General features: G+C 40.2%; 1 protein-coding gene across 1 annotated transcript in view; it reads right to left on the bottom strand.

The window, feature by feature from the left end:
* Positions 1–10430: 10430 nt before the first annotated feature.
* LOC100488408 (band 4.1-like protein 4B) overlaps positions 10431–26490 on the bottom strand; it is a 126405-nt gene continuing 110345 nt past the window's right edge. Inside the window, exon 10 of the mRNA XM_031904579.1 lies at positions 10431–11628. Coding sequence (XP_031760439.1) covers positions 11559–11628 — 70 coding nt within the window. The 3' untranslated portion in view covers positions 10431–11558. The remainder of the gene's footprint in view (positions 11629–26490) is intronic.

Here is a 26490-nt window from a genome sequence, read left to right as displayed (position 1 = left end):
GCACAAACAGAACATGCAACAAAATAATGGGTAATATCTTGGATGAGAGAAGGCCACCAAAAATATTTGGAAATGAGATTGAGCAACTTCTTAACCCCTGGATGACCTGCAATTTTAGAGGAATGACCCCACAACAGGATCTGAGAGACCTTAGCCTGAGGGATGAAAGATGGACACTCTAGAGGAACTTCAGACACAGGAGCCACCACCCTCTCCAGGGGTATTATTGGGCAGGCAGGGACTGTGGGAGTTTCTACTAAAGACAATGATCTGGATCGGGCATCTGTCTTAATGTTCTTGGACCCAGGTCTTTAGGAGATAATAAAATTGAACCTGGTGAAGAATAATGCCCATCTAGCTTGTCGAAGGTTCAATCTTTGAGCAGAAGAAATGTATTCTAAGTTCTTATGGTCAGTAAGAATAGTAAGAACAGCAGATGACACCATTCCTCCAAAGCCAATTGTATGGCCGGTAGTTCCCGATTGCCTATTTTCTAAGAAAAAAGGCACAGGGGTCAGGGGGACCTTGGAAAACAATTCACTGGGATAAAATAGCTCCCACCCATGTATTGGAGGTGTCAACTTCTAAGTTAAATGGATGAGAAGTATTGGGTGGATCAGAACTGGAGCTGAAGGAAAAGCTGACTTTAGAGATGCAAAAGCCTTTTGGGCCTTAGGAGACAAGAGAGACTTTATGAATGAGAGCTGTAATGGGAGCCTTGATTTGAGAAAATCCTTTAATTAATTTTCTGTAAAAATTAGCAAAGCCAAGGAAACATTGTATGGCCTTCAGACCTACTGGTGTAGGCCACTCTGTAACTGCAGAAACTTTGGCAGTATCCATCTCAAAGCCTGAAAAAGAAACAATGTACCATAGGAAGCGAATCTTAGACTCATATGTCTCCAATTTTTCATAAAGATTATTCAAAGATTATACAATTCAATGCTGTAGAGGTGACTAAACTTGAAGAATATGTTCAAACTAGAAAGGGAAGTTTGAGAACAAACTTCATGTTGGGTTGAAAACATGACATCACTGAATGGGCTCTGCCCACTTTCTCTGACCTTGGACCACAGTTATATAGTAAAAACGGTTGGCGGTTGGTGGCTCCACCCCCTTTTTCTAACCTGGAACTGCAGTTACCCAGTGACTAACTCTGCAAAGTTTAGTGACCCTGGGATTAATAGTTAAAGAACTGTAGCATTTTAAATTTAAACCAATAAAATTCAATGGATGAAATCTCATTGGCTGTTAGTGGCCCAACCCACTTTTCCTATTTTTGAACTGCAGTCTCCCAGTGACCAACTTTGCAAATTTTGGGGACTCAGGCATAAAAATTGTGAGACTGACAGCATTTTACACTTCACCATTGAAAGTAAATAGGTGAAATGTTATTGGCTGTTGGTGGCTCCGCCCACTTTTTTCTAACTTTGAACGGCAAATAACCAGTGAATAACTCTGGAAACTTTAACAACCCTGGAATTAATATTTAAATATGGCATCAGTTTAAATATAAACCAATAAAATCTAATGGGTGGAAATGGATATGCTGATAGTGGCTCCTCCCACTTGTTCTAACCCTGAATATGTAGTCATCCAGTGACTGACTTTGCAAAGTTTGGGACCCCTGACATAAATAGTGTGAAAAGCAGCATTTTAAATTTAAACAAAAAAAAAAAATCAATAAGTGAATTCTGATTGGCTGTTGGTGGCTCCACCCACTTTTTAAAACCTAAAAATGCAGCCGCCTAGTCACCCTGGTGTTAATACTGTAAGAATGGCAGCAGGTTGAATTTCCCCATTGAAAATCAATAGCTAAAATCTGATTGGCTGTTGGTGGCTCCACCCCGTTTTTGTAACTCTGAACCGCAGTTACTAGGCTTACTAACAGGCTGGTAGCTGGTTGAATCAACTTGCTTTTCAATTCAACAAAAAAGGGATAAGTATTCTTTATTAACTTTTATCAAAATCATTGTGTTTTTAACTGTTGGGTTTAATTTTTTCAAAAGTAATTGTTGTTTTTGGTGCTTATGGCTTAGAGCAGGTTTGCCAGAAGTTACATTCCTTTGTAATTACCCTCAGTTTGAGGTGGGTGGGGTTTTATTAGTTGACCTTAACAGACTATATATAGAACCACTGGCACTCCAGTGGAGCTTGCTCTGGTGGTAGGTGCTCTGTAAGTGATTGCTCTTGAAGTGGGGGCTCTGTAAGTGGAGTTATAAACTCAGGAGTTAAACACTAAGGGAGTTAAAAACAAGGTACTAAGTTTGTATTTACTACAAGTCCTTTCACCTATTTTTGTTTAACTGTTCTTGTAACTGTGAGAATGAGTGGCAGCAACATTGAAGGTCTGACACAGTGCACATCCTGCCACATGTATGCAGTTGTGGAACAACAGTTCCAAAGTGCATACCTCTGTTGTGGATGTGAGAGAATTGCCACTTTAGAGGCTCGCGTTAGAGCACTAGAGGAACAAGTTGCAACACTGCGTTCGATTGACAATCTCACCATCTGTTTAGGCCTAGCTCTCCTCCCCACCACTACTAGAGAGAAGTCTCTTGCTTACTGAACAAGAGCTAGCAGATAGTATGGGGGGAGGGGAGCAACGAAAGGATGATAGGGCAGTAAGCTGGGTGACAGTTAGACAATCTAGTGTGGGGAAAAGGAAAAGGGAGGCTGCTCCAGAGTTTGCGCATCCCAACAGATTTGCCAGATTGTGTGAAGAAGATGGGAGTGTGAACTCTGGACTGGCGGTTCTAGATGAGGCTGATCTCTCTAACAGCCGGGAGACCAGTTTCTCTAATAGTGGTGGGGAGGAGAGGAGAGCTAGGCCTAAACAGATGGTGGTTATAGGGGATTCAATCATTAGGAAAGTGGACAGGGTAATCGAACAGTTTGCTGTCTTCCTGGTGCTAGGGTTCGGCATGTGGTTGATTGGGTTGACACATTATTGGGAGGGGCTGGGCATGACCCGGCTGTCTTGGTATATATCGGTACTAACGACAAAATGAACGGTAGGTGGGGGACCTTAAAGAGTGAGTTCAGGGATCTAGGCTCGAAGATTAAGGAAAGGTCCTCCAATGTCATTTTTTCAGAAATTTTGCCGGTGCCACGTGCAAGTTTAGGGAGACAGCGGGAGCTTGGGGAGCTAAATGCGTGACTAAAGTCTTGGTGTAGGAAGGAAGGGTTTGGGTTCCTAGAGCACTGGGCTGACTTTTCTTTGGGGTACAATCTATACAGCCGTGACAGATTGCACCTCAATGGAAGGGGGTCCACTGTGCTAGGGGAGAGAATGGTTAAGAGGCTGGAGGAGTGTTTAAACTAGACAAGGGGGGGTGGGTGAGCTAGAGTTCTATAGGAAAGCTAGTGTAGACGGGGCAGTGGGACTAGCAAAGGGTTGTGGGGGAGGAGTGAGGGGGCATATAGTTTATCAGAAAAGGAGCTTCTGTTACAAGGAAAACAGTCTAATATTTGCCTTAGCTCTAACTCTCCGTTAGCTAATGTAAACATCAGAGGGAGAAGTAATAATCTCCGCTGCATGCTGGCTAATGCGCGAAGCTTGTCGGGTATATTAGGGGAGCTGCAAGCTATTGCATGTATTGAAAATTATGATTTAATTGGTATCACTGAGACCCGGTGGGATGAAAAATGCGACTGGGCCGTGAATTTAAATGGTTATACACTTTTTAGGAGGGACAGAGAGATTAAAAAGGGTGGAGGGGTTTGTCTTTATGTAAAGTCAGATTTAAAGCCATGAAGTAAAGACATTACCAATGAAAACGTCAAATCTCTTTGGGTAGAAATTTCAGTAGGGCTGAAGGTCACAATGAAAATGATCATTGGTGTATGCTATAAACCGCCCCGTATATATAGGGGGATGAGACCCAGCTATTGTTGCAAATGGAGGAGGCTTCACAACTGGGTCAAGTTGTTATTATGGGGGACTTTAATTATCCGGACATTGACTGGAGTAATGGGGTGGCTAAGTCAGAAAAAGCTAGTATGTTTGTAAATATGCTAAATGACAACTTTTTATTTCAGGCGGTTCAAGAACCTACTAGGAATGACTCTATTTTGGACCTGGTAATAACTACTGAACTCATCTCTAACATTTGTGTGGATGAGCATTTGGGAAACAGTGATCACAACATTGTCTCCTTTGAAATAATGCTGCAGAGACAGCTCTATCAGGGAGTAACTAAAACACTAAATTTTAGGTACATCAGGTATAAAGAAGCAAATAAAGCATGCAAAAAGCTATCAGGCAAGCTAAAATAGAGATGGAAAGGGATATTGCAGCTAGGAGTAAAAAGAATCCAAAATTATTTTTTAATTATGTGAATAGTAAAAAAATGAAGCAAGAAGGGGTGGGAACCTTATTATCACGGGGGGGTAAGTTGGTTGATGAGAATGGGGAAAAAGAAATTTTGAAATTTTAGAAATTTTGAACTCTTATTTTTTATCTGTCTATACATCTGAGGAGCCAGCTAATGAAGGCTTCCCTTTTAATATGCCCAGTTCTAGTAATTTAGCTACTGACGCATGGGTCACTCAGGAGGAAATTCAAAAGAGACTTGAACATGTAAAGGTAAACAAAGGTCCAGGACCAGATGGGATTCATCCCAGGGTATTAAATGAGCTGAGCACTGTGATTGCCAAGCCTCTTCACATAATTTTTCAGGATTCGTTGAGGTCTGGCATGGTGCAGAGAGACTGGCGAATTGCTAATGTGGCACCGTTATTTAAAAAGGGATCCCGTTCTCAGCCTGAAAACTATAGGCCTGTTAGTCTGACATCAGTAGTAGGAAAACTTTTGGAAGGGGTAATAAGGGATAGGGTACTTGAATACATTGCAGTTCACAATACTATGAGTTTGTACCAGCATGGTTTTATGCGTAACAGATCTTGCCAGACTAATTTAGTCGCCTTTTATGAGGAGGTGAGCAGGAACCTTGATGCTGGAATGGCAGCTGGTGTCATCTACTTGGACTTTGCTAAAGCGTTTAATACAGTACCTCACAGAAGGTTAATGATCAAAATGAGGAATATTGACCTAGAACATAATATTTGTAATTGGATAGAGAACTGGCTGAAGGATAGATTACAAAGAGTGGTGGTAAATAGAACATTTTCTAATTGGACCAGTGTTGTTAGTGGAGTACCGCAGGGGTCAGTCCTTGGTCCTTTGCTTTTTAACTTGTTTATTAATGACCTGGAGGTGGGCATAGACAGTACTGTTTCTATTTTTGCTGATGACACAAAATTGTGCAAAACTATAAGTTCCATGCAGGATGCTGCTGCTTTGCAGAGCGATTTGAAAAAATTGGTAAACTGGGCAGCCAACTAACTGGAAAATGAGGTTCAATGTTGATAAGTGCAAAGTTATGCACTTTGGTAGAAATAATATAAACGCAAACTATCTGCTGAATGGTAGTTTGTTGGGGTATCCTTAAATGAGAAGGATCTAGGGGTTTTTGTAGATAACAAGTTGTCTAATTCCAGGCAGTGTCATTCTGTGGCTACTAAAGCAAATATAGTGCTGTCTTGTATAAAAAAGGGCATTGACTCAAGGGATGAGAACATAATTTTGCCCCTTTATAGGTCCTTGGTAAGGCCTCACCTTGAGTATGCAGTACAGTTTTGGGCTCCAGTCCTTAAGAAGGATATTAATGAGCTGGAGAGAGTGCAGAGACGTGCAACTAAACTGGTTAAGGGAATGGAAGATTTAAACTGTGAGGTTAGACTGTCAAGGTTGGGATTGTTTTCTCTGGACAAGAGGCACTTGTGAGGGGACATGATTACTCTGTACAAGTACATTAGAGGGGATTATAGGCAGATGGGGGATGTTCAATGCACCAGAGGTCACCCCTTTAGATTAGAGGAACGGAGCTTCCATTTGAAGCAGTGTAGGTGGTTTTTCATGGTGAGGGCAGTGAGGTTGTGGAATGCCCTTCCTAGAGATGTGGTAATGGCAGATTCTGTTAATGCCTTTAAGAGGGGCCTGGATGAATTCTTAAACAATCAGAATATCCAAGGCTATTGTGATACTAATATCTACAGTTAGTATTAGTGGTTGTATATATAGTTTATGTGAGTGTATAGATTGGTAGGTGTGGGTTGTGTGTGCTGGGTTTACTTGGATGGGTTGAACTTGATGGACTCTGGTCTTTTTTCAACCCTATGTAACTATGTAACTAACTATGTAACTAGGTGACTAGCTCTGCAAAGTTTGGAGACCTTAGTATTAATTTTTAAAGAATGGCAGCAGTTTAAATTTAAACATATGAAGTGTATAGGTGAAATCTGATTGGTTGTTGTTGGCCCTGCCCACTTTTCTAAACTTGGAATATAGTCACCCAGTGACAAACTGTGCAAAGTTTGGGGACCCTGACATTAAACATGTGAAAATGGCAGCAGTTAAAATTTCCCCACTGAAAACAATGAAAGAAATGTGATTGGCTTTTGGTGGCCCCGCCCACTTTTTCTAACCTTGAGTACGAAGTCACTCAAGCTTGCAAACCCTGGCATCAAACCAATAAAATTCAATAGGTGAAATCTGATTGGCTGTTGGTGGCCCCGCCCACTTTTTCAAAACTAAAACTGCAGTCCTCTAGTGACCAACTGTGAAAAGTTTGGGAACCCTGGTGTTAATTCTGTGAGAATGGCAGCAGGTTGAATTTCTCCATTGAAAGTCAATATGTAAAATCTGATTGGCAGTTGGTGGCTCCACCCAGTGTCTGACTATGCAAAGTTTGGGAACCCTGGCAACAAACCAATAAAAATCAATAGGTGAAATCTGATTGGTTGTTGGTGGCTCCGCCCACTTTTCAAAACGAAACCTGCAGTCCCCAAGTGACAATTTATGGTTACTACACATGGTGGTTGTTCTGAATTCAATAGACGTATTGCACTATTTGTATTTTGTGTTTTTATTTCACATGTTCCACATCTACATGCGCTCCTATTGATACACTTGCATACCAACTGTTAAAAGTTTGGGGACCCTGGTGTTAATTATGTGAGAATGGCAGCAGGTTGAATTTCCCCATTGAAAGTCAAAAGGTAAACTCTGATTGGCTGTTGGTGGCTCCACCAACTTTTTATTACCTTGAACCACAGTTACCTGGTGCTTATCATATTTTCATTCAGGCTGACCCCATGACTATGTGATTCAAGTTTGGGGAGTGTAGCCTCAAAGTTGTATGATTGGCATCAGTTTAAATTTTCCCATAAAAGTCAATGGGTAAAATTTGATTGGCTGTTGTTGGCCCCTCCCTCTTTGCGGTTTTCTAAAAAAAAAAACTTGAATGCGTAGTCACCCAGTGACTGACTGTGCAAAGTTTGGAAACTCTGGCATCAAACCAATAAAAATCAATAGGTGAAATTTGATTGGCTGTTGGTGGCTCCGCCCACTTTTCTAATTTTAGAACTGCAGTCCCCTAGTGACCAAGTGTAAAAAGTTTGGGGACCCTGGTGTTAATACTGTGAGAATGGCAGCAGGTTAGATTTCCGCCAAATCAATAGGTAAAATCTGATTGGCTGTTCACAGCTCCTCCCACTTTTAGGCATCCAGCAATCATCATATTTTTATTCAGGCTGACCCCATGACTGTGTGATTCAAGTTTGGGGAGTGTGGCCTCAAAGCTGTAACATTGGCAGCAGTTTCAATTTCCCTATTAAAGTCAAAGGGTGAAATTTGATTGGCTGTTGCTGGCCCCTCCCACTTTGGGGTCATCCAACAAATGTTGCTGTTTCATTCGGGGTGACCCCATGATTATGTTATTCAAGTTTGGGGAGTGTAGCTTCAAAGCTGTAAGTGCGGCAGCAGTTTTAAAATCTTCCCTGTAAAAGTCAATGGAAAAGCACAAGCAACCTGCTCCGCTATAGGGTGAAGAAGTGTGGAAAGTTTGGGTGTTGTACCCCTAAAACTGTAGGAGGAATAGTGTTTAGAAAATGGGGGGCACTAAGAATAAGAAGAAGCAGAAGAAGAAGCGGAAGAATAAGCCAAAGTCAAAGAACAGTATGTTGGGGTTTTCAACCCAACACAATAAGGAGGAGGAAACCACCAAAATATCATTGAGGTATACTACTACACACAATTGCAAAATATTACGAAAAATATATTTTATGAAATCTTGGAAAACTGCAGGGCATTGCACAGCCCAAAGGTCATGACTAGATACTCGTAGTGGTGAGTTATTGAAAGCCGTTTTCCACTCATGCCCCTGATGGATGTGGATCAGGTTGTAAGTACCCCAAAGAGTTCTGGGATTAGGGGGAGTTGATAGCAATTCTTGACAGTGATTTTATTAAGATCATGGTAGTCAATACACTGTCTGAGACTCCCATCTTTCTTTTGAACAAAGAAGGACCCAGCAGCACCAGCAGGAGAACTACATTTTCTAATGAAACCTCTGAATGTCTCTTGGATGTACTCCTCCATGGCTTGGGTCTCTGGGACTAATAACAGATAAGTTCTATCCCTTGGCGGAATAGTGCCAGGGATAAGTTCAGTATCAAAGAATGCAACATAGCATTCAGGCAAAAGAGGGGCATCTTGTACAGTTGATGAGAATGTCTACTGCTTAAGCTGAAAGTGGTTGAGAGAAAGCCACACTTCTTGAAAAAGTAAGAATGAAATTCCCTGAGCCCCAGAGTCCAGGAATGTCCAAGAAAAAGACAAAGATTCTAGAAGATTCTAGAAACTTGCTTAACTGGGAGTGAATCTATTCTGCCTAGAGGAGACTCCCCACTCAGACTTTGGTGGGTGCATTTCCCTGACACGGAGGTTTTACAGGGCAGGCCTTAAATAAATGATCACTCTGTCCACAATATAAGTAAAGACCTTAGGTCCTTCTAAGTGTTCTCTCTTCTGGGGACAGATACGTGGCCACTAATTGCATGCTTAAGAACTCTGGACAGAAGAGGGTTCTTAACCTGCACAGAAGGAGCAAGTGGTTTATGGGGTCGTGATTTCTGGGATTGCCTCTCTCTAATCTTGGTGTCAATGCGGATAACAAGGGACACTAATTCCTCAAAACTGTGTAGGCAAAATCCCTTGCGGCCAATTCATCCTTGATGTTTTCATTCAGACCTTCCCAGAATGCTGCAACTAGGGCACCTTTGTTTTAGGTGACTTCAACCGCCAGAGTACAGAAATCAATGGCGTATTCTGTATCAAACAGTTCCCTGGGTTATCTTCAAAAGGTGGGCAGAGGCATTGATCCTGCAGTAGAGGCACTGAAAATCTTGCGGACTGTAGAGATAAAAGCCGAGGAGTTGTTAATTAGGGGATTATCGTGTTCCCAAAGTGGTGATGCCCAGGCCAGCACTTTACCATAGAGCAACGCGATACTGTATGCAACCTTGCATTTCAATGGGGAACATCAAAGGAGACAGCTCAAATTGAATGAGACTGTTTCAGGAACCCACGGCATACATCAGGATCTCCTGCATAATGCATAAGATCTTTGGCTCTGAATGTTGTACCACAGCAGGAGGAGCAACCGGGGCAGAAAACTGAAGAGTCTGAGCAGAAGTACCTTGACCTTGAGTTTTTTAAGACCTGTGAGAAGCGGTTCCTATTTTTGGAAAAATTTCTACTTGATTGGATTTTTGGACTGCCCCCAGGCAACCTTGGATTTTGTGTTTCGTGAGTGCTGGCTTTGAGCTCGCTATATGTCTGTGCATCATGGAGGTGCATGGGTAGTACTGCAAGAATTTAATTGTGGGCTTACTAGGGAAGCCCTAGTCTTTGCCCTGAAACCGCCAGTGTTGATACAGGTGCAGACTGAACAATACAATGTATAGGTGCAAATATGGATAAAGACATATCAGTGCTTCTTAACATTTTTTCAAAGACCCCTATTTAGTTGGAAAATCTTCATGACATAAATGCTTTATTAACTGTATGTAGATAAATTCAGGTTCATGGTAACCGATTTGAAACTGAATGAAGCCGCTTTTTTAGGTCCCGATGCATAGGTTAAGGGTTTGTGTCTGGTGACACATAGAACCTGTTCTTTGCCAGCATTTTCAGCAGGCTGAGAAGGGCCTGTAATTGGTGGAAGGGTCTGCCATTGGTATTAATGTAGAGACCAATTTGATTAATGCACATTCCCTGGTCACTTTTCACTAGTAATTTAGTATCTGTGCAAGTGCGTAAACTGGGGTTTTAGTTACAAAGTTAAAATCATAAAACTGACAAGCCACCACCATATTGCATCAAGGTAAAGCCCACATGGTGCTCCTTACTATTTATCTATGGTAATTCTTTTTATAGTTTGGCACCTCTCATTGTCCTTCTCTATTTTACTTGTACACACAACCCCTCTTCTTGTGTTTTTTGTACTTTTTTTGTAGTATGCATATATGTTGAAATGCAAATCTCAAATTGTTATTAGAATCTGCTGATGGTTAGATAAAACATCTCTTCATGCTCATTTTATATAGATAATCATGACAATCAAAGATTCCTTATTTAAAAGTATTACACAATTTAAAACAAAGTTTGATAAGGGAATAAACAGTTACATGCAAATGTTATTTCAACCTTTGATGGACCTTTGATGTCTTTATAGGTACAAAACATGAAAATAGGCTAATGAATGACTCAATGAGCTTTATAAAAACCTGCATGGTAATTAAGTGCTTCCTTCTAAATCACCTTTTTAGAAATATACACTCTTGCAGTTATGCAGTAAAGCCTAAACGACACATTACTAACATAAACAATAGGATGTTCCATGCCAACTATAAAATAGCAATACCACTGTAAAAATATTACTGAATGCACTGTACATAAAACATTAATATATGTCAAGCACAATACTGTGGTTGATGCTAATTCAAGAGGTAAGAGGAAAGCCACAAAGATACTTTCTCTTTTCGGCTCCTATGTTTATAGTTTTTGCACAAGGGAAAAAAAAGCAAAAGCTCTACATTTACACTGTTTGTGAGATTGAAATAATTACATTATATAAGTGGTTTTGCTTACCATAAATGATCATGTTTTTTTTGGCTATGAAAAACTGACCTGAGAAGAACATTTAAGTGTAAAAATAAAACTGAGTAAATAGGCTGTGAAAAATAACAAATGTTTTCAATATTTTTCGTTAGCCAAAAATTTAATCTGTAAAGGCTGGAGCCAGAACACAACTATCTCCTTTACATCTTTCTAACCTGTTTATCTCTTACCAGTTAGTGGTCAGCAAATTTATATTTGGTGGAACAATACGAAAGGTGTAAATTCTGGAGGCTTGAACATTAATAAATCTGCCCCTTAGCTAATAAAATTATCTGCATACTGTTATTCTTTTCTATATTGAGCATAAAAGTATCATACAAGATTAACATCTTTGGAGATAAACACTGTTCATTTTGCATGCAATTATGTGACTTTGCCTTGCTCCATCACTAGTTTAGGCCCAGCATTTTAATCATAGTAGGGCAAGTTTGCCTTTCTGCAATGCAGTGCCTAAAGTACACAGTGGAATGTAAAAAGAAAAAAGGCACCATGTAGGCCTTAATCCAGCATTTTTATAATGAAGACAGGAATTTCACAGTTCTGTCATCAAAAGTCTTTTCATCATCTTCTCTCTTTCAAGTTCCCGTCTGAGTGCCTCTGAACTAGAAAAGAAAAATATTATTATATGGTAAATGATGACATATTACACAGTAGGATACATTTGCATTTTAAACAGTTTTTTTGATCATTTTAAAATCTTATACTAATTGCATACCTTCTAAAAATAGAGATTTTGAAAAGTAGATATTTTTGGCAACACACTCAAAATATTTAAATTACTCCCAGTAATAACAAATCATGTTCATAATCAGCCCAAACCTTCATCCATTTGGGTCTGCACAAAAACAAATTTTGTTTCTATATTTGTTCAATATTATTTTTTGATTGTTTATTGGGAAATGTACATAGTCTCAATTAAACTCCCTGCTGTTCGCTATGTATGCCCACATTTTATTTAATACTTTTCACATACTTGCCAAACCTTCAGCCTAAGGCAACTTTTTTATAAATAGGTTCTCTATCCTGTGTCCATGCAGGAGTGTAGGACTATGGACCATATATTTTAAATTATTCCTGCCCACCATCCAAAGTATGTCCTTTTTTTTTTGCTTGTGCCCCCCCTTGTTTCACTCACCACCTCATGCCTCTGCATGTGGTTGGGGTTTATGGGGGCAAATCCACCACACAATGTTAGCAATTTAAAGGGCACCTCTCACAGTAAAATTACTTCCCCCACCAGAGATGCGGGCTAATATAGCCCACACTCCAGTTAGTTCTTTTTTTTAAAAAGAAATAGCCCCCTACAAAGCTAGGCTCCATGCACTGGCTCGGGCCAGTTGTGGCACTTGCATTTGCATGTGTGTGATATAGGTGGGTGAGTCGTGGCCATCCCACCGGGAGCTCCCTTCCTGGCGCTGGCAGCCTAGCGGCAGTACGTTTAAAAAAAACCAACTTGTTTTCCCCAACCAGATATTCGCCCACACCTCTGGTGGTGGAAGCTATTTTAGCGTGATAGGTGCCCTTTAAGGGGAATAGGAAAATGGTTAAATTTTTTCCAATATTTGTTCACATGTAATTCTGAATTATAATATCTTTGCTGCATATGTAATTTTCAAATACTGTTACCCTTACTAGTTTTCTGATTCACTAATTATGTTACAGGTTTTTATGTAAGGTATACTATTTGAATTGAGGAGGGCTGTTAAAATGAATATAAAAGAATATAAAATGTAAATACCGTATGCACTCAAGTATAAGCCAATCCGAATATAAACCGAGGTACATAATTTTACTTAAGAAAACTGGAAAAACGTATTGACTCAAGTATAAGCCTAGGGTGATAGTAAGTTTCTATTTTTTTTTTTTGTTCTATACTGCACTGTATGTGTGTAACTTTCAACCCATCCAAGTAAACCCAGTATGCACAACCTATACTTACCAATCTATACACTCACATACATAAACTATATATACAACCACTAATACTAACTGTAGATATTAGTATCACAATAGCCTTGGATATTCTGCTTGTTCAAGAACTCATCCAGGCCCCTCTTAAAGGCATTAACAGAATCTGCCATTACCACATCTCTAAGAAAGGCATTCCACAAACTCACTGCCCTTACCGTGAAAAACCACCTACGCTGCTTTAAATGGAAACTCCGTTCCTCTAATCTAAAGGGGTGACCACTGGTGCGTTGATCGTTTTTATGGGAAAAAAGAACATCCCCTTTAGATTAGAGGAATTGAGCTTCCATTTAAAGCAGCCTATAATCCCCTGTAATGTACATGTACAGAGTAATCATGTCCACTCACAAGCGCCTCTTTTTCAGAGAAAACAACCCCAACCTTGACAATCTAACCTCATAGCTTAAATCTTCCATCCCCTTTACCAGTTTAGTGGCATGCCTCTGCACTCTTTCCAGCTCATTAATATCCTTCTTAAGGACTGGAGCCCAAAACTGCACCGCATACTCTAGGTTAGGCCTTACCAGGAACCTATAAAGAGGCAAAATTATGTTTTTTATCCCTTGAGTCAATGCCCTTTTTCATACAAGACAGCATTTTATTTGCTTTAGTAGCCACAGAATGACACTGTCTGGAATTAGACAACTTGTTATCTACAACCCCTAGTTCCTTCTCCATTAAGGATACCCCCAACACACTACCATTCAGTAGATAGTTTGCGTTTATATTATTTCTACCATAGTTACATAGTTACACAGGGTTGAAAAAAGACCAGAGTCCATCAAGTTCAACCCATCCAAGTAAACCCAGCACACACAACCCACACCTACCAATCTATATACTCACATACATAAACTATATATACAACCACTAATACTAACTGTAGATATTAGTATCACAATAGCCTTGGATATTCTGATTGTTCAAGAATTCATCCAGGCCCCTCTTAAAGGCATTAACAGAATCTGCCATTACCACATCTCTAGGAAGGGCATTCCACAACCTCACTGCCCTCATCGTAAAAAACCACCTACGCTGCTTCAAATGGAAACTCCGTTCCTCTAATCTAAAGGGGTGACCTCTGGTGCGTCGATTGTTTTTATGGGAAAAAAGAACATCCCCCATCTGCCTATAATCCCCTCTAATATACTTGTACAGAGTAATCATGTTCCCTCACAAGCGCCTCTTTTCCAGAGAAAACAACCCCAACCTCGGCAGTCTAACCTCATAGTTTAAATCTTCCATCCCCTTAACCAGTTTAGTTGCACGTCTCTGCACCCTCTCCAGCTCATTAATATCCTTCTTAAGGACTGGAGCCCAAAACTGCACTGCATACTCAAGGTGAGGCCTTACCAGGGACCTATAAAGGGGAAAAATTATGTTTTCATCCCTTGAGTCAATACCTTTTTTTATACAAGACAGCACTTTATTTGCTTAAGTAGCCACAGAATGACACTGCCTGGAATTAGACAACTTGTTATCTACAAAAACCCCTAGATCCTTCTCCATTAAGGATACCCCCAAAACACTACCATTCAGTAGATAGTTCGCGTTTATATTATTTCTACCAAAATGCATAACTTTGCACTTGTCAACATTGAACCTCATTTTCCAGTTTGCTGCACAGTTTTCCAATTTGGTCAAATCGCGCTGCAAAGTGGCAGCATTCCATAACTTATAGTTTTGCACAATTTAGTGTCATCAGCAAAAATAGATACAGTACTCTCTATGCTCACCCTATCCCTTATTACCCCTTCCTATGCTTTCCTACTACTGATGTCAGATTAACAGGCCTATAGTTTTCAGGCTGAGAAGGGGATCCCTTGTTAAATTACGGCACCGCATTAGCAATTCGTCAGTCTCTCTGCACCATGCTAGACCTCAACGAATCCTGAAAAATTAAGTTAAGAGGCTTGGCAATCACAGCACTAAGCTCGTTTATCCTGGGATGAATACCATCCGGTCCTGGACCTTTGTTTACCTTTACATGTTAAAGTCTACTTAATTCTACTGAATTCCCTCCCGAGTGACCCATGCGACAGTAGCTATATTACTAGTACTGGAGCGTAGGCTGATGTAGAACACCTTATAATCACCACAATCAGAGGCGGGTAGTGTGGTGACTGACAACTGAGGTTACTGGAACTGCGGGACACGTACTTTGAATCCCAGCTGGCTGCAGGGAGCGTGACATCACTTCCGCCCCAGGCACTAATATGGTGCGCAGAAGAGCGCTAACAGGTAGTCTGTGCGGTTGGCAGGGGCAGCGGGAGAAGAAACTGACGGCAGGGGACAACACTAAAAAAAAAATCTAGTTACGCACCCGACTCGAGTATAAGCCGAGGGTTACTTTTTCAGCACATTTTTGGTGCTGAAAAACTCGGCTTATACTCGAGCATATACGGTACCATAGAAGCCAGGGAACTATACTTTCATTGAAAGCTTTTTACTAAGGAAATGGTTTAACATAGTGGTGCCAACTTCTGTGGTACTGAGAGCCAGAATTGTTGTGGCCTACGTGGTGGAGGGCCGATAATGGAAGTCAGTCTTAAATACTCACTTTTTTTTTTAAACCACACCAACTTCAGGCTACACCCATGTTATCACAAGACCAAACCCCCATTAAACAATGCTATCACTGATCCTACAGTCTGTCTGAGGTGTGAGCAGGTGAACAATGTGTCTAGAGTTTGCGGTATTAGTTATGTGAACAATGCAGGGTATTACAGGTGTAAACAGTGCAGGGCCTTATAGATGTGAACAATGCAGGGGCAATTGGAGAAAGACTTCCCCTTTGTGTGGCCCCCCCATCTGTCTGGTTGCTGTGACTGCTTACCTTTGTGTAAGCCAGTGATTCCCAACCAGTGGCTCGTGACCAACATGTTGCTCACCAACCCCTTGGATGTTGCTCTCAGTGCCCCCAAGCCAGTTATTTTTGAATTCCTGACTTGGTGGCAAGTTTTAATTGAATAAAAACAAGATTTACTACCAAATAAAGCCTCCTGTAAGCTGATAGTGTGCATAGAAACTACATAATAGCCAACCACAGCCCTTATTTGGCACCTCCATGAAATTTTATGATGGTTGTATTGCTGTCCAAGCCTTTTTACATTTGACTATGACTCACGAGTAAGAAAGGTTGGGGACACCTGGTGTAAGATGTAAATCATATTAGTACAGAGATTAACTGTCCCCTGCATTATTCACACCTCAGATTCAGACTCTAAACACCATGTATCATTCACACCTGTAACACCCTGCATTGTTTACACATGTAAGGTCCAGCATTGTTAACACCTGAATGGCCCTGCATTATGTCTATGAAGATTCTCTTTCAACCTGGTCATGGGGCTTCAGGGAATTCCCTGGCAATTAAGCCCTTAGGTTGTTACAGTCACAGACTTCTAATCACAATTTAACTTAGTTAGGTGTTGGCTGAAACTCACAGTTGTAAGAAAGTGTGATCCAGTCACAATGACACTATGATTCTCATTGAGGCAGTTGTTAATCTTTCAGTGTAATTGATGTACATGACTAGAAATGTGAATAGTTGTGAAACAGCCAGGTTAAGGAAGTCAAAATGGTATTGTATGCACATGGCTGTAATTAAAGGAGTGTCGCTTTTCCTTTAGATGTAGATAGACTGCTGAGTCATGTCCTGAGGAGTCAGCCCTCCTATGTTGGCCCATTTTCTTACAAAGCGGTGGTTTTGTCTCCCCACTGAGCACTCTTCACTACACTGGTTAACATAGACCACATTTTTTTATGTACTTTGGAGCTGGGTCTTTTGGGTGCCCCAACGTCTGTCTGTTGCTGGGTTTGAAAAACACAGAAATGTGATGCTGTTGAACATTCTCCTAAATTCTTCTGATGTTCCAAAACCATATAGGATGACTATGTTGCTTTGCCTGCTATGTTGCTCCCTTATTTGTGTTGGTCTGGGCTTTTTGCTTGACTTTGATTTTGTTTTGATAAAGGTCCAGTCTGGGTATCCACAAGTTTTCAGAGCTCCTTTCAGATGTTTGTATTCCTTCCCTTTAGCCTCTGCATTGGTTGCCACAGTTTTAGCCCAATTTCCACCAGCCTCTGGAAGATATTCTGGTGGATATCAAACAGCAAATACCGATTGGTATGAATGGGTTTCCGGTATACCGTATATACTCGAGTATAAGTTTTTCAGCACTAAAAATGTGCTCACAAAGTAACCCTCGACTTATACTTGAGTATACCTCCCCCCTACCTCCACTTGTGTCTGTCCTGCCGACCCTTGTAACGCGCTCGCAACCCCCCGCCCCCCCTGGACAGAGGTGAGTGAGCGCCTCCCCCCTTCCTACTGCCAACTCTTGTAATGCGTTCTCAACCCCCCCGCCCCCCCGTGGACGGAGGCGACTGAGCGCCTACCTACTGCTGACTCTTGTAATGTGTTCTCAACCCCCCCCGTGGACGGAGGTGAGTGCATGCGACGGAGGTGAGTGCATGCGACGGAGGTGAGTGCATGCGACGGAGGTGAGTGCTTGCCTCCCCCCTACCTACTGCCGACTCTTGTAATGCGTTCTCAACCCCCCCGTGGATGGAGGTGAGTGCGCACCTCCCCCCTACCTACTGCCGACTCTTGTAATGCGTTCTCAACCCCCCCCGTGGACGGACATGAGTGCATGCAATGGAGGTGAGTGCTCGCCTCCCCCCTACCTACTGCCAACTCTTGTAATGCGTTCTCAACCCCCCGCCTCCCCGTGGATGGAGGTGAGTGCATGCGACGGAGGTGAGTGCGCGCCTCCCCCCTACCTACTGCTGACTCTTGTAATGCGTTCTCAACCCCCCCGCCCCCCATGGACGGAGGTGAGTGCGTGCAACGGAGGTTGTAATCTTCACCATCACTGCCAGAGTAGCCAGAGGCTTGGCACATACCCCCGTGTCACTGACTGAGAATGGATGGGGGTGGGGGCGCACGGACACCAAGGTACTCTGCATTATATTTCTTGTGCCTTACAAAGATCAGATCATTTAAGAATACATTTTATTAATATACAGTACAAGGAAGATCAACTTTTTTGTCAACCATCTTGATTCACATGGTGGGTAGGGTTGTATTTGTTCTACATTGGCTTCAATAATCTACGAGGGGATGCTTCTCTTCTTCTCAGTTACACGTCTTCCCTTAGCTTTACTCTTTGCAGGTCTCTCTGCAGCAGTTAGGATCTGGAACAGAACACGTCCGTTGAGTGTGTCGAGCGTGTTACATCTTCACCATCTACCATTCACCATCACTGCCAGAGTAGCCAGAGGCTTGGCACATATCCCCGTGTCACTGGCTGAGAATGGACGGGGGTGTCTGCTGCTGTAGCATTTTTCTTTCCCTAAAGTTATCTATTTATTTATCTGTTATTTATTTGATTATTGAAACTTAGCAGTAGCGGTTGCATTTCCCACCCTAGGCTTATACTGGAGTCAATAAGTTTTTCCAGTTTTCTTAGGTAAAATTAGGTACCTCGGCTTATATTCGGATCAGCTTATACTCGAGTATATACGGTACTTTAATATCCATGCTGCCCCCTCCTTTCATAACTATTGCACAGTCCAAAACTGACAGTTTGCTGTCTTAAACATCTTCCCTTGTGAACTTGATGTTTTTGTCCATCGAGTTTATGTGTTTAGTGAAGGCTGGAACCTTACATGCTGTAATTTTTTTTTCAACTTACTTTTTATTAGTTTTTACAATACATGTAAACCATAACAATTACACAGCTTACTTTACCAATATCACCAGCGAGAAAAGTAAAACATCGTAACTTAATAAATATACATTTCAAACGGTAGCTCCCCCCAAAAAAAACCCTGACAATTCAAACACAACTATAAATTATCAAGACCAGAAATGTTCTTCCATATTTTCTGAGCTTCCTGTATGAATCTTCTTTCCAAAATATTTCTTGGAATTGCATTTCATATTCAATATTACTGCTAATCTCTCTTATCAGCTGGGAATGTTTGGAAATCTCCTGTTTTTTCCAATTTCTAGAAAAGTCTGACTGTCATAAATGTTTAACAATACCATTTCTGGAGATAAAACAAATCTCGTGAGAAGTAATTCGATATCAGAGAAAATGCTGAAGTCCAGAAGGATTGGATGCTATAACAGGGCCACCATATGTGTAACAAATCTCTTATTTCTTTGTTACATCTCCAACAAGTATTAACAGTTCCAGGATAAATCTGTGACAATTTTCAGGGGGTTAGGTACCAATTGTATAAAATTTTGTAAAATTCTCTTGGTGTGTTATGCATTTCATATATCTTTGAGTTCTAGTTATTGCTTGTTGCCTATATTTCCTAGGAAAGTTTTTATTTAGTCATATTTCTCCATTGCAGGGATTTTTGTCCATTCTTTGAGTCTCTTTAAAAGGTTATAGATCCTTGCCACACCTTTTTTCCTTCTCTCTCCCAGAAGAATTATTTTCTCAAAATCTGATAGTGATCTTAACTTGCTTTGGGAGAAGAGATGTTAAGTATGTACGTATTTGAAAATATTCAGATTTCTCTAGATTGTATTTTTCCTTTAGAGAAGTAAATGTTTTAAGTTGATCCATGTTATACAAGTCTTTTACATTGGGAGGACTTTCTTTACTCCAACCTTTGAGATCTGTTTTTAGAATGGGTTCCAAAATAGAAATTGGTGCCAATGGAGAAAAGGAGACAATAATGCTTTCTCTCCAAATTCTGACTGCAACTTTCAATGTAGGTAAATTTATATAATCATTCTTAACACCTTCACCATCTGACCATAGTAGTTTATCTAATGAAAAGAAGAGTATCGTTTCAGAAGAGTAATTTAAATTCTACCCATTTTTTTGTGACTGTATGGATAATAAGTCTATAGTTTGATTTAAAAATATTGGCTTTGAAGTATTTCTTGAGATCAGGAGCTCCAAGACCTGCTTTATCTTTATTTCTTTGAAGAATAGATTTGGATAGTCTAGGAGCTTTCTTATTCCAGATAAATTGGTAAAACACATTAGTAATCTTATAAAGAAAACTGGAGGGGGTTGAAATAGGAATAGTAAGAAACAAATATACAGTAGTAGTTTCCCAATCAAGAAATAAATAAGGGTTCCATGTAATTATTTAATCTTTAAAAGCTTGCATCAATGAGAGAAAATTAATATTAAAGAATTTTTCTACATGTTTTGTTAATTTTATACCCAGGTATATTTCCGCCAGTCAAACTTAAACTGACGTTTTAATGAACATTAATCTTCAAGTGGTATGTTAAACATCATAGCTTGTGATTTATTCTCATTTATTATTATTATAGTAAGAAATGTCTCCAAATTCTTGTAAGATTTGTTTAAGTTTAGATAATCTCAATTTGGGATTAGTTAGTACTATAATAATATCATCAGCATATAAACCTATACTATGATCTTTAGCACCAATTTGAATACCAGAAAATTTACCTGTATCTCTAATTTTCTGAGCTAAGATTTCTATTACCAAGTTAGAAAGCAATGGGGAGAGGGGCATCCTTGATGTGTACCATTAGAAAGAGAAAATCGCAACCTAATTTAAATAAAACTTTTTTTCATTAATTAATGGCATATATTTTATCAAATGCTTTTTCTGCATCCAATGGGATTATTAATGCTGGAGCTTTAGACTTGTGAATTGTATGTATTAAATCTATAAATCTTCTGATATTATCAGGGGATTGCCTGCCTTTAATAAAAACCCACTTGGTCACTATTCAAGACCTCAGTTAGAATATATTGGAACCTATTTGAAAAGAATTTTGAATAAAATTTTAAATCACAGTTTAGTAAAGAAATTGGTCTATAATTTAACTGTTATTGTAGCCTGTAGCATTTCTTCAGAAAAATCTCCTCCTGATAGTATAGTATTAAACAATTCTGTTAATTTTGGGACTAGTAATTTTGCAAATACCTTGTAATATAATACTGGTAAACCATCTGGTCCAGGGTTCTTTTTTAAAGGAGAAGTTGTTATGGCATCTTCTACTTCTTGTTGAGAAATGGGTGAATTCAAGATATTTATTTCATCTGCAGTTAAATGGGGTAGATTAATTTCTGAAAAATATTTTTCCATCTTTTCTTTTATTCTACCCTTTGTAGATTTTTGAGGTTGGGATTTATTAGAAGTAGAAGTAGTATCTAAATTAGGATCTAATATTAAATTAAAATCTCCACCTAGTACAGTAAACTGTCTTTTCTGTTTGGCAATTTTATTAAAAAGAGGGGTTAAGAAATTAATTTGTTATGAGTTGGGGGCATAAAGATTGCAAATAGTTTATTATTTAGCTTACAAATCAAAATCAAATACCTCCCCTCAGGGTCAGACTCTAAATGTATTAATTCAAAAAGTATCCTGTAACTAATCATGATAGTAACTCCTTTCTTTTTCTAAGAATCACAAGCATGAAAAATATGTGGGAAATATGAGGAAGAAAATTTTGGGGCATTATCTTTCTGAAAGTGAGTTTCCTGTAGAAATATCACATCTGTCTTCTGTTTATTCATATGAGAAAATGTTTTAGATCATTAAAATGGGGAGTTAAGTGCCTTCACATTAAGGGAAATCAATTTAAATGATGAATCCAAAGTCATCAATAATATTGTGACTTACTAACCCTGAAGCTAGGTTACAGAAATATAGTATACTGGGTATCAAAAAAATTATATGTATTGGAAAATGAATTAAACATATAATATAATGTATATGGCCAATAGGAAATCTCAGGTATGGGATCAGTTATCCGGGAACCTGTTATCCAGAAAGCTTCGAATTATGGAAAGCCTCAATTTTAGACTCAATTTTAATAAAAAAAATTCTGATTTTTAAAATGTAGTTCCTTTTTCTCTGTAATAATAAAACAGAACATTGTATTTGATCCCAACTAATTAATGCTTATTCAATGCAAATCAGTCCTATTGGGTTTAATTAATGTTTTATTGTTTTTTTAGTAAGGTAATGTATGGAGATCTGAATTACGGAAAGACCCCTTATCTGGAATACCCTTGGTCCCGAGCATTCTGGATAATGGGTCCTATACCTGTACCAGGCAAGGGAGCTACCATAAAAAATAAGAATATCTTTAAAATAGATAATAAGTCATGTTGTAATGGCAGATTCTGTTAATATCTTTAAAGGAACAGTAACACCAAAAAATGAAAGTGTATAAAAATAATTAATATATTATATACTATTGCTCTGCACTGGTAAAAGTTGTGTGCTTTCTTCATAAACACTACTGCAATTTATATAAATACCCTGCTGTGTAGCCATGGGGGCATCCATTTAAATTGAAAAAAGGAGAAAAGGCACAGGTTACTAAGCAGATAACAGATAAGTAGCAGATTCCCATTGTATTCTACACAGTTTATCTGGTATCTTCTTATGTAACCTGTGCCTTTTCTCCTTTTTTCAATTTAAATGGCTGCCCCCATGGCTACAAAGCAGCTATTTCTATTAACTATAGTAGTCTTTCTGAAGCAAACACGCAACTTTTACCAGTGCAGAGCAACAGTAAATTATATTTTAATTATTTTAAAACATTTTTATTTTTTAGTGTTACTGTTCCTTTAAGAGGGGCTTGGATGATTTCTTGAACAAGCATAGTATCCAAGGCTATTGTGATACTAAAATCTACGGTTGGAATTGATGTTGATATATATTATGTATGTGAGTGTATAGGATAGCAGTACAGTATAGTACAGTATAATCTCTAATTTATATTTATTTATTGGCCATAGAAAATTAAAAATGGTACTCTGAGTGTTCATACTACTTTTCCTGCAGCAATGGCATCCCATGATTCTTGACTAGTCTTCTAGTAGTAGTAGTAGTATGATTGATGATTTGACAAAGTTAGACTTTAGAAGAACTTAGAAGAACATCAGAAGACTTAGAAGAACTTAAGAAGACTTAGAAGAACATTTGTTTCCCTTACCTACCTTGAGTAAGGCTTTTTGGCTGGATGTTGAGGGCAATGAAATGATGATGATGTGCACAGTCTGCCACTGCTAATATATATATATTAGCAGTGGCAGACTGTGCACATCATCATTAGTTCAATGCCCTCAACATCCAGCCAAAAAGCCTTACTCAAGGTAGGTAAGGGAAACAAATGTTCTTCTAAGTCTTCTAAAGTCCTTCTAAGTCTTCTGATGTTCTTCTAAGTTTTTCTAACAAAGTCTTTATTCTGACTCCAATTGCTGTGATAATGGCTGAGTTTCCCCTCAGACCCCTCTCCCTGGGCCTGTATGGAGCTGGGTACAACCACCGTGGGCAATCTTTGCCAGATAGCAGAACTCACCAGACACTTGGGATCCACGAAAGGTTGTTTATTTGGTGTGGGTTAACAAACGTTGGGGTGGATGGACAAATGTTGGAGGTCAAAAGAAATATTGCTTTCCCAACCCCTGGAGTAGCTCCTCACACATAGGAAGCAGGAACATGAATGGCATGATGGGAGGAACTGACGTCACACATAAGGAAGGGGATGGGAGGGTATACAGACTTAGAAGTAAACAAGTTGTAATGCGACCTTGGTCACTAGGTGGCAGTGTAACAGTGAAAATACATATAACCCATTAACTTAAAAACATGATATACAATATTAACTGCTGGGGCAGCACAGTCTTCTAATGTTCTTCTAAGTCTAACTTCAGTAGACGCATCTGAGAAAATGTGAATTTCTCTCCTCTGACTTTCAGCAAGGGAAGTTGAAGTGTAGCACCTAGGTATGTGGAGTTCCTCTAGGTCCTTTAGAGATTGCTTCCAAGACTCCCATTTTGTTTGTTTATCAGTTGGTCAAGGAGTGTGCCAGTCTTTAACAGTCTCTGATAGCTGTCTTAGTAAAGATTTACCTTGTATGGTGATGGATGCTACAAACCCCAGTGGGTCATACAGGCTGTTCACTACTGACAGGACACCACGCCTTGTAAACGGTTTGTCTGTGGTGGTAACCTGGAAACCAAATGTGTCGTTCAACAAGTCCCATCTTAAGCCAAGGCTTCTTTGAATGGGTGGACTGTCTACTCCCAAATTTAAGTCTTTAAATTCTGTGGCATGATCATCAGTTTGAAAGGCTTTCATTACGGCAGTGCTGTTTGAAGCAATCTTATGGAGTCTCAGGTTGGCCTCAGAGAGCATGCCTTGTGTCCTCTTAAGCAGGTCGATAGCCTCTTCATCTGTTGGTAAAGATTTTAGGCCGTCATCCATGTAGAAGTCTCTTTCTACAAAATGCTGTGCATCTGCACCATACTCATTTTCACCTTCGCGAGCAGTCCTTCTTAGGCCATATGTTGCGACAGCAGGTGATGGACTGTTACCAAAGACATGCACTTTCATGCGATATTCGATCACTTCACTGTTGATGTCATTGTCGTGGTGCCAGAGGAATCTGAGGAAATTTCTGTGATCCTCTTGTACGATAAAACAATGGAACATCTGCTGGATATCAGCTGTGATTGCAACTGGCTCCCTTCTGAACCTCATGAGCACTCCCACTAGGTTGTTAGTTAGGTTGGGACCAGTAAGAAGAACATCATTGAGAGACATACCTTGATACTTGGCACTTGAGTCGAATACCACCCTGATTTGTTTTGGTTTGCGGGGGTGATACACGCCAAAGGAAGGTAGGTACCAACACTCATCATGTTCTTGTAGTGGCGGAGCTGGTTCTGCGTGATCATTTTCAAATATTTTCTTCATAAATGCGACAAAGTGGTCTTTCATTTCAGGCTTGCTCTTAAGAGTTCTCTGTAGTGAAGCAAATCTGGAAATGGCTTGCTCACGATTGTTTGGCAGTTTGGTTCTGGTAGTACGGAATGGTAAGGGTGCAACCCAACTGTTGGAATTGTCTTTGAAGAATTCATTGTCCATTATTCTGATGAACTCTTTATCCTCAATGGAAGGTGCAATTTTGTTGTCATCATTTGTAGTATGAAAAACTGTAATCCCAAAGCTGTCATCACAAGAAGTAGGAGTGACACTGGTTGCTGGGATCATATCCTTAGTATTCTCTTTCACCTCAAAATGATGAGGGCATGGTCTGAAGTGAGTAGTGCGTCCGCTTCTCAATACATGAGTTTTGTAGGAGTCTACTTCAGATGGCCTGTGCATTTTGTCAAGGCACACATCACCCACTATTACCCAGCCTAAGTCAAGTCTTTGTGCATAGGGAGCATCGTGAGGACCATTGCACTGCTGGCGTACCTTATGGACCCTAAGAATGTCTCTACCCAACAAGAGCAGGATTTCAGCATCTTTGTCCATGGCAGGAATTTGGTTGGCCAGGTGCCTTAAGTGGGGTTGGTAGTATGCAGCTTCTGGTGTAGGAATCTCCTCCCTGTTGTTAGGGATTTCATCACATTCAATTAAAGTAGGTAAAAGTAGATGAATGTTACCTTTGATTGAAGAGACGACATACCCGTTAGCCCTTCTGCCCAGAGTCTCTATGCGACCGGCACAGGTATTGAGGGTATATGGTGATGCATCTCCCTTGATGTTGAAAATCTCAAAGAACTGTGGTCTTGCAAGAGATCTGTTGCTTTGGTCATCAAGGATGGCATAAATCCTGATCGCCTTCTCTGGTTGTCCTTCAGGATATACTTGTACTAGGCATACCTTGGCACAGCATTTGGCACTGCAACCTTCCCCGCAGACTTCAGTGCATGAAGTTGAAATCTTTGGTGAAGCTGGAACATGCCCCTGTTCCTCCCCGCCATGAGTTGAGGCAGGGGTTGGAGGCTGCACATTATCAGGAGGAGGAGTTGGATGCATTGCTGCAACATGCTTGTCACTATTGCACTCTGCACACTTAATAACCGTCTTACAGTCTTTTGCAAAATGGTCTGAGGAAGCGCAGCACTTATAGCAGACCCCACACTTCTGGAGAATCTCCTTGCGCTCCTGTAAAGACTTTGCCCTGAACCCACGACATTTTTTAAGTGGGTGTGGTTTCTTGTGAATTGGGCACTGACGATTGGGATCCTCAGTTTTCCCAAAAGAGGAAGATTTGTCAGTGGTCGGAGGAACTTCTGTCTTTCTGACTGACACTGTTCTCCACAACTCTTTGTGTTTAGCAGCTGCATTGTCGTGCTTTGAAAATGATGAAGCAGGAGGGTTAGGCTCACTGAAGCTAAAACTGGGATCATTCTTGGTCCAGGCATAGTCACTGATGAACTTGCAGAAATATGAGAATGGAGGAAAAGATACATTATATTGTTTCTTGTACCTTGAGCCCGTTGTGGCCCATTTCTCTTGCAATCCATAAGGCAGCTTCAATACTACTGGGTTTACACCATGTGCAGTGTCCAAGTAGCTGAGTCCTGACAGGCGAGGATCTGCCTTAGCTAACTCTAGCTCCATCAGAAGGTCACTGATTCTTCCAGCTTGCGATTGTCTTTGTTAGTTATTTTTGGGAAGTTTTGCAGTCTCTTAAACAAGGCATTTTCTATGGCTTCAGAGCTCCCGTAGGT

Source organism: Xenopus tropicalis, chromosome 6, assembly GCF_000004195.4.
Source record: "Xenopus tropicalis strain Nigerian chromosome 6, UCB_Xtro_10.0, whole genome shotgun sequence".
In the NCBI taxonomy this organism is placed as follows: domain Eukaryota; kingdom Metazoa; phylum Chordata; class Amphibia; order Anura; family Pipidae; genus Xenopus; species Xenopus tropicalis.
The sequence above is the reverse complement of the archived record's forward strand: the minus strand, read 5'-3'. Positions and strand labels throughout refer to the sequence as shown.